General features: G+C 41.7%; 2 protein-coding genes across 2 annotated transcripts in view; one reads left to right on the forward strand and one right to left on the reverse strand.

Annotated features, from left to right (window-relative positions):
• The first annotated feature begins 113 nt into the window (after positions 1–113).
• On the forward strand, positions 114–1,476 carry LOC118478337 (lectin ADEL-like). Its single transcript, XM_035971792.1, has 3 exons — positions 114–171; positions 704–919; positions 1,307–1,476. Exons 1-3 carry the CDS (start codon positions 114–116, stop codon positions 1,474–1,476), a joined length of 444 nt encoding a protein of 147 aa, XP_035827685.1.
• An 8,489-nt stretch (positions 1,477–9,965) lies between these two features.
• Positions 9,966–12,915, reverse strand: part of LOC101845024 (selenoprotein F) — a 10,818-nt gene continuing 7,868 nt past the window's right edge. The window contains exon 4 of the mRNA XM_005105995.2: positions 9,966–11,880. Within this exon, the coding sequence (XP_005106052.2) occupies positions 11,702–11,880 (179 nt within the window). The 3' untranslated portion in view covers positions 9,966–11,701. The remainder of the gene's footprint in view (positions 11,881–12,915) is intronic.

Here is a 12,915-nt window from a genome sequence, read left to right on the forward strand (position 1 = left end):
TGGATGGCTCTTGTGGTGTTATGTTTTTGTTGTAAAACCCCAAAAAATAAAATAAAGGCTCAAATGAAGCCCAAGGGAAAAAACAAAAAGCAAAAAAAACAAAACAAGACAAGATGAGCGCCGCTGTAGTTCTCGTCCTCTTCTCCGTCCTGACTGCGACACAAGCGTGCGGTCAGTACCTTTTGGAAAACTAGAATTTTAACATGCAGTTAAGAGGTCCGTTTACAGAATAGAGTTTACCGAAAGAAAAGTATAGAATTATGTTAGTGTTGAGTTGCCAATATCTTTTCAAAGTTGTTTGAAAAAAAGGTGGCTGGAAGTACACCAATTTTTAGCTACTGTTTTACTAACTTCAGCAGTGCCACTAAGACGGTTAGCACAACGCAGAGTCTTGCTATTTGGAACTGACAGAATGGTATAATAATATCACATCATGAAAAGCTGGGGGTCAAATTGCAAAAGGGAGGGGGGACAAAGACAAAATACTGACAACTTGCTTCTTCACACTAAAGCTGTTTGCTTTTCTTTCTCATAATAAAAAAAATATGAATACGTCTTGGTTGAAAAAAAATTAGAAATTTGTAAAATAAATAATATAGATCATTGCATGTTACCTCTTCATTTCATGCCAAAATTAATTTGATGTTTTTGTTTTTCTGTTGCCCCTCCACCTCTATTGCTCTCCACATTTCTAACTCCCTAGAGGGTCCGGACGTGTGCAATGTAATCAGGATGGAAAGTTGGAGCTACGAGTACTCCGAGAAGATTGTGGAAAACGCCACATGGGTCCTCAACATGACGGTCGTAGATCGGCAGTCCGCGACTGAGTGTACCCTGGGTGAATCCTTCGGATACCAGAAAGCTACCCTGTGGGTGAATCACGGCTGTCGAGCTGCTTTCAAAGTTTGTTATCTCCCAGGTAAGTTTTAGTAAGTTTTATTACACTTGCGACATAATGTTATAAGTGCCGAATATTGTTATAAGAGAATTAACTAACCCGCCAGAAAGTAGAGGACGACAGATGTTTGTTAGGAAAGGTGCAAACCACACAAGATCACCACCTGCCAACAACCCACATGTCTCCGGTAAGAACACTTGATTCGTTGTGATAAGCAAAATGTAAGGTGCTTGACGAAGCTTATTTTATTTCTTCAAAAGGCTCTGTTCACTTTTCTTTCCTAGCAACGTTTCCTAATTAATGTTCATTAGTTGAGAAAAATATAGATTGTGCCGGACCTTTTCAAGAAATGTTAACGTCGTTCAGAGAATGTGTAGTTCGTTATCCTCGTCATTTCTGACTCCCCAGTGAGGTCGACCAAGTGCAAAGTACTTACGATGGAAAGTTTGAACTATGAGTACGCCGAACAGAAGGTGAAGAAGGCTGCACTGTTCATCAACATGACCGTTGAAGATCAGCAGTCCGAGGCCAGTTGCGATCTGGATAAATCCTTCGGCTTCGACAACCCGCTACGTTAATGTACGCAATTTGTGATGAAGCGTGATAAAGTGTGAGTGCTGACGCTGTGGACCCCGGCTCTAACATAATGGTCACTGTTAAATCCAGCATAAAATAACATTATACTAATACATTTTTCTAAAAAGCTTTTATAGCCTACTTATAAAGAGAAAATATCAGATATCAAAACTGGACGCTACCATTAAACTTCCTTCATACTATCTCATAAGTCCACTTCCAATGGGAATCCCAAACTGCCTCAAACAACCTGTATGTTCAAAGCTTGAAGGCAGATTCACCCGGGTTATCAGCATATATAATTATTATATTTATCTAGAATGACACCAACAGAGCCGATAGTGCGCCCTGTATACGTCGGCCACGGTACAGAATCAGACTAAATAATTTTGTGAGGCATCATGGTGAAATCAGGCGCTCGTTAAAACAATAAAATCGAAGAAACAGACATTTTTCCCCCTCAAGTTTGGCAATTTGTGTCGAATTTTTATATCTTTTGGACTCAACACATTACACGTCCATAAAACTACTTTTCCGTGTGAATTTTACTGAACAACTTTGGTTATAACACAAAATATGTAAATTTTCAGTTTTCAAGGACTCTCAAGCTATAGAAGTTACAAAACCTTGACGACCATTTTCTCGCATTTCTTTTTTACCTCAGAAAACAGGTTAACCCCAATCAAGACAGATGGGTATTTTCTTCACCGAAAAAAAAGGACAAATAAACAAGCGCTACGGATATACCAATAACTCCACATTCCCATAAAATGACGAGCGCCTGATTCCACCGCGTCATGATAAATGTGTTGATGCTATTGTAGAGATGCAGACGTGGGCTCGCGTCGTGGTCTTGGGGTAGCTAGGGTGCTCGCCTCTCATTCAATAATAGGTTCCAGGTTCAAATCCTGACAGCGACGAGAAAATTAGAGAAATTTCTCCGTTCACCTCCTTTCTTGCTCTCTAATTATGTTCTATAGTCTGCTTTTGTCTCCACTTTCTCCCCCACCCCCCACCCCCCTCTTCTGGGCTCCTGAATTTTTCTGCAGCCTTTCAACTGCTACTCATTAATTCTCCTTTGTGCTGTCTTTCCGCAACACCCCTGATCTTAGGGTACGTAAGATCGAACATGTAGCCTTCTCGGGTAAGGGTGAAAATGAAAAATTTTGGAGGTCCCGTGTGCAAGTCCTAAAACCGGGAAGAGTGGGCTGAAGCCGCCTCTCGGGGCAAAATTAAAAAATTAATTCCTACCAAACTGAACATGTTTAATGTGTGCCGCGCGCTCATATGACCTTATGCGGTGGCGAGCGCCGTAAAACAATTTAAAAACAATAAAAAATTAAAAAACAAAAATACAGATGACTGATAGTAAATATGATCGCCACTTGCCACTTACACTTATCAAATATTGCTAGCTTATTTTGGGAAAATGGTTGTTGTTGTTGTTGTTGTTGTTGTTGTTGTTATTGTTGCTGCTGCTGCTGCTGTTGTTGTTGTTGTTGTTGTTGTTGTTGTTGTTGTTGTTGTTGTTGTTATCGATCCAGCAACAGCTGGGCTCTCGCCCTTCTGTCCAATGCCATGCAGTGATAAGTGCAGGTTTGCTGCAGTTGCAGTAAAGTTCCATAGAGTGTGTTGTCAATGTTAGGTCTCGGAGGGAGAAGGGTAGTCTGATGTTATTTAGGGCCGAGCAGTGAAACAGGTGATGATCCACAGTCTCATATTATGCACAGTCACACAAGGGACCCATTGGGGGAAGTTCCGGGTTTATTCTGTTCAGGTGGGAGTTGAGCGGTATATGTTCTGTTCGTAGTTCGTAGGCGGAAGATTGAGGTCTGTTTCTTTCTCTGTATGTGGTTGATATTGTCATTCCTTTTTGTTGTGGTCATATGTTTGAAAACTGCTGTGTCTGTCTATCAAAGGGCCCATCTGTTCATCCAATATTGTTTGTTGTTGCTTTTAATTTGTTTTGCAGTGTTGTAAGAAGTTGGAATGTTGGGTTGTTCCTGTCTCGATCTCCGTTTGGCAAGTGTGTCTGCTCTGTCATTTCCAGGTATGTTTGAGTGTCCGGGGACCCACTGCGCTACTAGGTTGGTGCCACAGAATGTTATAAGATGATGGGAGCCAAACGGTATATTTTGAGTCAAATCTCGGTTTAGATGATGGTCATTTTCTACGGCTTGTAAGACTGATAGTGAGTCAGTGAAAATCACAATACTCTGTGCTTTTCCAGGATGAGTGTCAAAAACCATGCGGAGATTGTACAGTGCTGTTTCAATTGCCATCATTTCTGCATCGTAGTTGCTGCATTTCTCTCAACAGGCTGCAGAGACCTCATTGGAACTTCCATCTGGGTACTGTATTAGTATTCCATATCCGGCTTTGGTTGAGCATTTGAATGCTGAGCCGTCCGTATAGACGTGTATCCACTCATCTGAATAGCTGTCGATTGTTTGATGTGATGCAAGCATCAGCGTCACTGGGTCTGAAGATTTTGTGCTATTGTCTCTGAGCGATGTTGTAATGATAGGCTTTTTAAAAGAAAAGTGGGGAGGGATGTTTTGGTTGACTGTTTTGTTGAATTCGTTTCTTTGGTTTCCATGTTTCTACTAATTTCCTGTTTGGGGGGTTGGGGCACATTCTTATAGTTCTTTCATGTAGCTCAAAAACTACTTCTGCGGATTCCCTGGGGTTCAACATTTGAAAGGATTTTGCACGCGGCGGTAGGTGTGGATCTCGTGCCACCATTTAAAACAACGAAGGGCATCGTTTTGGACCTTGTCAAGGGTGTTGCAAGTAGTTGTATTGCACATAGTGAGTAAGCTGTCGCTGTATTCCAGAGAAGATCGGACATAACCAAGGTATAGAGCTCTCAGAGTTTGTTTGTCTGATCCCCATAAACTGCTTGCGAGTTTCTTAAAAAGTTGGAGCCCTTTTATTTGTGCCTTTTTCCTTATGTTCTCCACTTGGCTTTTCATGGACAGACTATGGTCAAGTTTGTCTCCTACGTTAGGTTGGATGTTCTTCTTTGTGGACATTTTCATTTCCTATCTTTAGTTTGAGATTTTCTTTGGCTGCTTTTTGGCTCTTCGTAAAGATGGTGTATACTGTTTTCGTGCAGGTTATTTTAAGTTTCCATTTCTGACAGTAATTGTGGAGCCTCTTGAGGTCTTCATTTAATTCCCTGCTTCTACAATCGTGCTGTGATGTGTCTACCAGAGAGCAAAATCATCGGCATAAATCATAAAGAGTCTTTTCTGATTTTAGCACGTTCGCTACATCATTAAAGAAGATCTAATCAGGAACAAAGTGCAACTCAGACAGGAACGTTGAAGAAAGCGTTCCTCGAGTACTTCTCTTGACGAGTGGGCATTGCTTGCCTTGGTTTCAATTTTTCGATCCGACAGGAAGAACTGGATCCATTTGTAAAGTTTGCCATGTATCCCGAGGTCCATCGTTTTCATGAGTAGGCCTTTTCTCCACACTCTGTCGTACGTCTGTTGGATGGAGATCTACAAAGATGGCGACAGTGTGTTTAGTCTCCTGAAATCCATCCTGGATGTTTTGACTCAGTTTAAAACGTTGATCTTCTGTGTTGCTGTCTTTTCTGAAACCTGTTTGGTGTGGGTTTAAGCTGTTACTGTTAGTGTTTTCCAGGTACCAGTAGAGGCGGTTGTTCACCATTCTTTCAGCAATCTTACCGATACATGATGTTAATGAGATAGGTCGGTAGCTTTGCGCTTCTCCAGCTGGTTTCCCCTTTTTTAGGAGCGGTATAATCTGGGCGATCCTCCATGCCTTTGGTATTCCACTCGTTCTCCACGTGGTGTTTATCAGGGAAAGAAGAACTTCTTTTCCTTTATCACCAAGGTTGCAGAGCATTTCGTTGCGCATTTTATCTGGTCCTGGTGCTGTCTTTTCCTTTAGCTTTTTGAGGGCCTGACTGAGTTCCATCATCATGCTATAATATGATCCTCTTCAAAAAGCGAGTTGTTCACAGTAGGGGCTTTTTCTTTGTTTGTATTTTGTAAAGTGTTTTACGGCGCTCGCAACTGCGTAAGGTCATATGAGCGCGCGGGACACATCTAATATTTTCAGTTGGTAGGAAATTTTTGAATTTAGCCCGGGTGGCGGCCGAAGCCTACTCTTATCGATTTTAGACCACCAAAGGATCTTTAACGTGCGCAACTTGCACACGGGCCCCCCGAGATTTTTCGCCCTGCTTTTTCTTTATGCTCAGCCCTATTTATGAGGAGTCTCCTCGGTTAGTCTGTCTCAACTGTCTGCCCTGTTTACAGAGGCGAAAAACCGTTTAAAATGTTTGGCTTTCTTCTGGTCTTCAGTGATGGTGCTGCCAAAGGAAAAAAAGGTTTGGGGTTGCTTTTTTTGTCTTTCATCCGAGAGGTTGCTGACAAGGGACCAAGCCTTTGTTCCATTGTGGCGAAGGTCAAGATCTTTGCAGGTTTGAGTCCATTTCTCTTTTTTGGCTTTTTTTACAGTCACTTTCACCTGAGCGCATGTCTTGTTGTAGTGTATTTTGTTTATTGGTGATCGTGATTTTTCAAATGACTGTCTGGCTTTCTCTCTTTCTGCCACAGCAGTCTGGATTTCTTCACTCCCAAAACGGTTTGAAATTTCTTCGGCATCCCCGTGGAATATGCTGAGATTCAGCTTTAAGAATATTTTTGGGGACTTGTTCATTAAAAAGATCAGCATCTTCTGTTTCTGCTATGCTAGAGAGCAATTCGTCCGAGATCTTTTCGTATTCTGCCCAGTTGGCTTTCTTAAAAATCCTTTGAGTCCTCTGAGGGTGGTTCAATGCAGGTAGGGAGGTGATCTGTATAACGATAGGCCTGTGATCACTTCCTATGTCATCAATCACTTCGATGCGACAGGAGTTTTTAATGTCGGGTGAGCAGATGGTGAGATCAGGCCGGCTGAGAGTCAAGTGGGCTCTGTGAAGTAAGGTAGGGGTTGAGTTGACATCTTGTAACACAGATAGGTTGCTGGTTTCGCACAGCTCCTCAATCGTTCGGCCTGTGCCGTTATAGTGGACGTAGCCCCTGTTGTTACTGGAACATAAAACAAAGATTTTACACTACTAACCTTCTGTCACAGGAATTAGCCAAACCTGTTCCTCTGCTCTGTGTTGTGATTCCTTCCGCAGCTTTGGGGCCCCGATGCGTTGGATTGGAATCTCACACTTCACGCACAACTGAACCGAGGCTCTAACTACCCTTTTCACAACCTATACTGTCAGCAGGCCTCCTCTGCCTTGATACAACTCTCTCCTCTCAAAGTCCCACCAGTGTAACTCAGACTTTTATACAACTAGCAAACAATACTACTGAACACAGACTCACACTTTGCTCACTCTCACACTTTCAGCCAAACAATATAATAGGCTAGGCCTAACCCCCTGCCACAACCAAAAACAACCAAATACACCACAGCCCCATTCAGGAGTGGCCATTGAAGTCACCCGCATAAATGGTTTTTCTCATAGTAGGCTGCTTGCAGATCAGACAAGTCGCATGTTGTTTGGGGGGGGGGGGGGGGCTGTAAACATTGTAAAGTGTGTACTTCCTACCAATGTGCCATATGGTGGCCTTCTGGGAATCTGTCGGTTGGGCAGATGATAAGTGTACGACATCTTCCTGAATATCGTTTCGCAGGTTAAGTGACTACACCGCGGCATCATGTTCATGTACAGGCGTAACTGGTGCATCCTGTGAGGTCCAGGTCTGTACCTTAGTGTAGGGTTTCTTGAAAGAGGCCAACATGAAACTGCCTGTCCTTCAGGACTTTGAGGAGTTCTGTTTTCTTGTTCCTCAAACCACAGATGTTGAGTTGCAAGAGGTTGAGGGTTGTAATTGGCTCCCTTCTCACGCCGAGAAATTTTCCGTGCTGAATTAGCACTGTTTCTGCGTGTATCACCAGTATAAGTAGCTGACTTGTTGCTCAGAGCAGCCCGGTGATTGCGCTGCCTGGAGCGGACCTTGTTTAAGGGGGGTGGGGAGGGTACACCTGAACGCTTTCTCGCTTATTACAGCACCAAATTTTACCAAATTTCACACATATAACAAGCATAGTAAGGAATCTTAAAATCCGCAATCAAATTTGAGAAAAAAGTTGCGTTTCCATGGATATGGCGGCCATATTGGATTTTGTAGACATGTCTTACGTAATGAATACCGCACTTATTGCTCATTGAAATTCATCGTTTTTTTGTTGGGTTTTTTTGCATACGTGGAAATTTGTCTTTTGTATTATCCTAAACGAATTAGAATTTTTTAATGCACGTTAAAGATCCCATGATGGTTTAAAATCGATGAGAGTAGGCTTCGGCCGCCACCCGGGCAAAATTCAAAATTTCCTACCAACTGAAAATGTTTAATGCGTCCCGCGTGCTCATATGATCTTAAGCAGTTGCGAGCGCCGTAAAACACTTAGATCTACCCCCAAAAAAGGTGGGAAAAAGAAATGTATGTATTTTAAAAGAAAACTGGTAAAATTGTTAATACTACATGTATGCATTTAAAACCCGGTTGCAGTGTGATGGTGAGGGGTTGAATATCTTTCAACCACAGAACCTATTCGCACATTTTCAACACTGCGGTCGACACCAACGAGTACCAGTCAGAATGTTCTCCGGACGTGGTTCCCTTCTTTCAAACACATAGACGTATGCACACATTCCAGCAAAGACAATGCACGCCCACACATTGTAAAGGTGCAATATCTACAGCACAAAAAGTGAATATTTTGCCATTGCCAGCCTACTCACCACACGTGTCACCCAAGGGCCTGAGAGTGAGCTTCCAAAACGACATTAACACCGCACAACTACTAGGACAAGCTTTGATTCAAGAGTAGAATAGACTGCCACAACAATTACTTTTTTTTTAAAGAGAAAAGAAAAACTGACCATCAATGAACGGAACATGCTAGGCTTGCATTATTGCTAAGGACGACAATACCCGCTACTGACGTGAAATTATGAAATCAAGCCGGTGTCACCATGAAACATGATCAAGAAAAAAAAGGTAATTCACTGCTTGACATACTTTGAAGTTTGTCTGTGTAAAATTTTGTTTTTATACATGTATGTTGAATAATAAGAACAACACAGGCTTAGAACTCTCTAACTTCCTAAATGGAAAGTATCTATTACCGATGTGTACATGTATACATCTCTTTTACAAATCTCGATGAGTGGGTACAACATCTGCCCCAAATGGGATTATGCCGAGGTATGAACTCTTGCGGGCCTCAAACGACACAGGCCGTCCGTGGGATATGCGATCCAAAGGCCACCCTTGAGGCCGCCTTGAGTGAGGCGACCCTGGCCAAAGGCACACACACAGCACAGGCTGGGACTGTGTATACCTAGTGCATACCAACGTGGCAACAAATCACAAGTCTAACAATAGGTCTATATTTCAAAATATTTGAAAAAGAAGCAAAAGAGGCTTTAGTCCAAAACGTGGCTTCTCCATAGGTCTAAAGACACAAACATCAACTTGCTTTGTGAATTGGTGTATTATTTTTCAGACTACAGGAATTATTTACGTTAGTTTTATTGCTTTAGTAAGGTTTTACGGTGCTCGTAACTGCATAAGGTCATATATGAGCGCCAAGGGGTGGACGTCAACAGAGAAGTCCAAATGGGGAATCAGGCTCACTCTGCTCATCTCTCTAGCCTCAACAGCACAAAGTCCGCTTCGACTATCAAGGCACCCCAGAAATAGCAGTTCACAAGAGATTGACAAACATACAAAAGAAGTAGAGGAAAAATGTCGACAGTAAGGATGAGGAAAGAAAAAGTAGCAGTTCCCCCTATGCTGTTTCGGCAAAGTATGAGCATGGCATTGATAATTCAGCCCATTTACAATTCTACTGTGCATAGGAACATATTAATATCTCATCCGTTTGAATTTTAATTGATGTAGTCACAACATATAGACGCGTTACCAGGTAAACATGAGAGATGTAAATCTTTACATTTGAGACTGATGAAGAGGAGGAGAAATAGGATTGATCTAGATCCTGAGACCAAGAACTGGATAAATAAAAAAGGGCATGTCTCGTTGAATTAAGAGACTTTTATCATCAGTCAAAAGGTTGACCACTCTTTGCTCAGTATAAGTTGTGGTCTTCAGCCCATATTAAGTAAAGACTGATCTCTGAAAAGATACCCAGATGCCACGTCAGTTCATTTCAAAGTAAGAGGAAACCGTTTTGCTGACTGTGGGCCTGACCATGAGTCACTGTAGATTTTTCACCCTGATTATTTGGCTGAGATCCTTTTCTTTTAAAATCCTGAATTTTCCTTGCTCCCAAACACCAGACTCTTAGGCATCTACTGTAGTAGAAAGAAGAATACCACACGTAACTGTTGTACATCTACCCAAACAAAAAAAACTGGCATACATACAAATATACATAAATTTGTGAGTACATCATAACAACAAAAGAGAACTTTTCAAACAAATGTTAAAACAATTCCACTTTTATTCCGAAAAACAACCAACCAGTCACTAATATTATTTAAATTTTGGCATCCAACGCAAATATTCAAATAAAGTTCAAGTTCAAGAACACTTTCACACTTCCCAGCAGTACATATTCCTGATTATGCACTCAAAAAATATGTATCTATATAAATCTGAACTTTCTTGACTCATACTCATACAAGGTGGATTTGAGAAAATACATTATACCAAAGTGCAATTCGAGTATGTACAGCGTTTTCCAAAATGAGAGAGTCTGAGAATGGGGGTCTGAAAGCACAGACAAGATATGAATAATATAATGCCCTGGCAAACTCTGACCTGTACTCTATAACATACTGGGAGGTTTTCTTGCTCTCATTAAAAAAAAAAAACGTTCCTCAAGTATAAAAACTTAACAAATCAAACACCAACGTTTTTTAATCGTGATCAAGTGATCCAAGTAGGAAAATGGAAGCTCATTAAGTATGTCAGAAGACACTTGTACATTCATCTACACCACCATAAAGATATACAACAGGAAACACACTCACTCTCATAAAACAATCATCACTTGACGACCTCAAAGACCATAAATCATAAGAAACACTATCTAGCTGTTCCCTGCAATGTCTTGCCCATGTGATACCCCTCTATGTCACATGGTGGGCTACACAAATATGATAGCATCCAACGTACAAAGCAGATCTTACAATTTAATGTCTAGCATTTAAGGTGTCGAACTCACACAAAGATCATTGGCTGGAATTCTGGAAGGGATGGAAAGGACTGTGTACCCCCTAAAGGGAACGATACCCTGTCTTCCTCGGTTCACCCAGATGCTAATGACAACTTTGAAATCATCAGAGACAGGAATTAAGAAAATTACTGCTGTAAGCACCTGATGGCAGCCACATTTCTTGTCCTTCTAGGGAGAGAAGACAAAACTGAATAAACAAGACTGCCAAGGAAGTTACTGTGAAGTGTTCTTTTTCTCTTAAAAGTCTTCCATTGAGAGGGGGACAAGACTAACAAACATCACTTTCACATGAAGTCTCTGTAGCTTTCACATGCATACAGCCAAGCACTCAAGTCAGAGTAGACTCAGTCACGTCAGGAGTTGTGTGTAACTCTCAAGACCTGTAGAAAACTATCAGTTCAGACACACCAACAGGTTTATTGCCCGAACGTCATCGGTACAGAATCTTGAAGCTCTTCCCTCTGACTGCAGTCGACAAGTCGTAAATGAAGACATTAATCTTACTCTCCTCCACAAAGTATAATGAAATGAAAAAAGAGAATTTCACTGAATTTCAACAAAATGGGAAAACAATCTAAGTGACTGAATGAAGAAAACAATACGAACTAAAAATAACATTAGGAAATTACACTGAAAACATTACAAAAAATCCAAGTACTTCAACAAGTGTCTCATTAAAAAACCAGTCCACTGCAGTCAGGGCACGCAAAAGGAAAATGAAAAAATTAGTTTCAACATGTTCCACACTATCCAGACTTTTATCTAAAAATTTTGAATTTCACGCTTGTTTTCATTTAATACCAAAAAACAATAACCTAAAAAAAAAAGGCCAACTAAAAACCCATCAAGAAAATAATAATTCCTTTAAAAAGTTTCAAATGTGTCTTTGTACGCGGATATGTAAAAAAAGACAAAACCATCTTCATTTTCCTTTTGTTCTCCTGGTCGCACATGAGTGTGCATGTGCTGTCGGGCGACCTAGTTCTGGAGGTGCTCTTGGAAGAACTCCTCGACAGAGTCGGTGTTCCATTTGTCGATTCCCAGTGTCTCAACGACCTCGTGGTTCTTGTCCAGCAGCTTGATCACCGGATCGGCGCCACGCACATAGCGCACCGTCAGACCGGGGAACTGCTTGACACGGTCACTCTTCACGAATGCTGTCGGAGGAAATAAAGATTATTATCAACTACGGTGTCTGAGGTCACAGGTCAACTAGGAGCAAATTTTTGGGGGAGATGACAAGTCTATACAAGTCAAACTCGGAGATGATGATGGGTTTTTATGTATCAGAAGAGCGCTTGTGAACTGGCTATGACATCTCCCCCACCTCCCGTTGTGAGCCGTATGCCGTGTCTCCATATGAATGGTCGGCCTTAGAAACACATTCATATGTTGAGGCAAAAGGATGTAAAGGTGTGCTGCTCTCTCCCTCTTTTCCCGTCCCTTCCTTTCTTTCACCTCACCTCCTGTTACAAGGTTGCTTTGTCTCATTCTGTCCCTACCTCTGTTTCCCTTCACATCCGGGATGCTCCATTAGCTCAGTTGGTATCAGGTGGAATTTGGAGAAGATGACCCTGGTTCAAAACCCCAATGATTCTTTCTGAAATTAGCTTGTTTTTTGGAGTTCTTAAGGATTTCGACAAATTTGGCTCAGTCCTCTAGGAGATGGATGATAAATTCAGAGGTCCCGCCTTCCAAATAACCCCATAGTGTTGAAAAGGGCGTAAACCTATGCAATCTACCATTGCTTCTACCTTCACCTCCCTTCGATCGTCTCTGTCTTGTGCTCTCATGTATTATATTACACTTAATTAGTAACAGCATGAAATGGACAAAGCTGATGGGGTGAGCAAATTTCACAGAACAACAGAACAGACTTGAAGAACAGCCACACAAACGCAACAGAACAGAGTTTCAGTTTTCTTCTTATTCTTACTACCCATTACGCCATCTGGCGTTTCAGTTTTAGTAAGGTTTTACAGTGCTCGTAACTGCATAAGGCAAGGTCATATTAGCGCCATGGGGTAGATGTCAACAGAGAACTCCAAACGGGAAATCAGGATTACTCTGCTCACTTCTCTAGCCTCAACATAGGTAGCGTAAACACGGCCTTGCGGGCACTCGCGGCCTTCCGACCGCGTGGTATCAGTGAAATCGGGATAATTCCGATCGCTGTTTCTTTGCTCTTTCAC

The sequence above is a fragment of the Aplysia californica genome, unplaced genomic scaffold (assembly GCF_000002075.1).
Source record: "Aplysia californica isolate F4 #8 unplaced genomic scaffold, AplCal3.0 scaffold00506, whole genome shotgun sequence".
In the NCBI taxonomy this organism is placed as follows: domain Eukaryota; kingdom Metazoa; phylum Mollusca; class Gastropoda; order Aplysiida; family Aplysiidae; genus Aplysia; species Aplysia californica.

Bases quoted from the DNA above. Each gene is read 5' to 3' on its own strand.
- LOC118478337 (XM_035971792.1), top strand. From the start codon at position 114: ATGAGCGCCGCTGTAGTTCTCGTCCTCTTCTCCGTCCTGACTGCGACA. The intron at 172-703 runs GTCAGTACCTTT...CTAACTCCCTAG, and splicing joins GACTGCGACACAAGCGTGCG to AGGGTCCGGACGTGTGCAAT. The intron at 920-1,306 runs GTAAGTTTTAGT...CTGACTCCCCAG, and splicing joins CAAAGTTTGTTATCTCCCAG to TGAGGTCGACCAAGTGCAAA.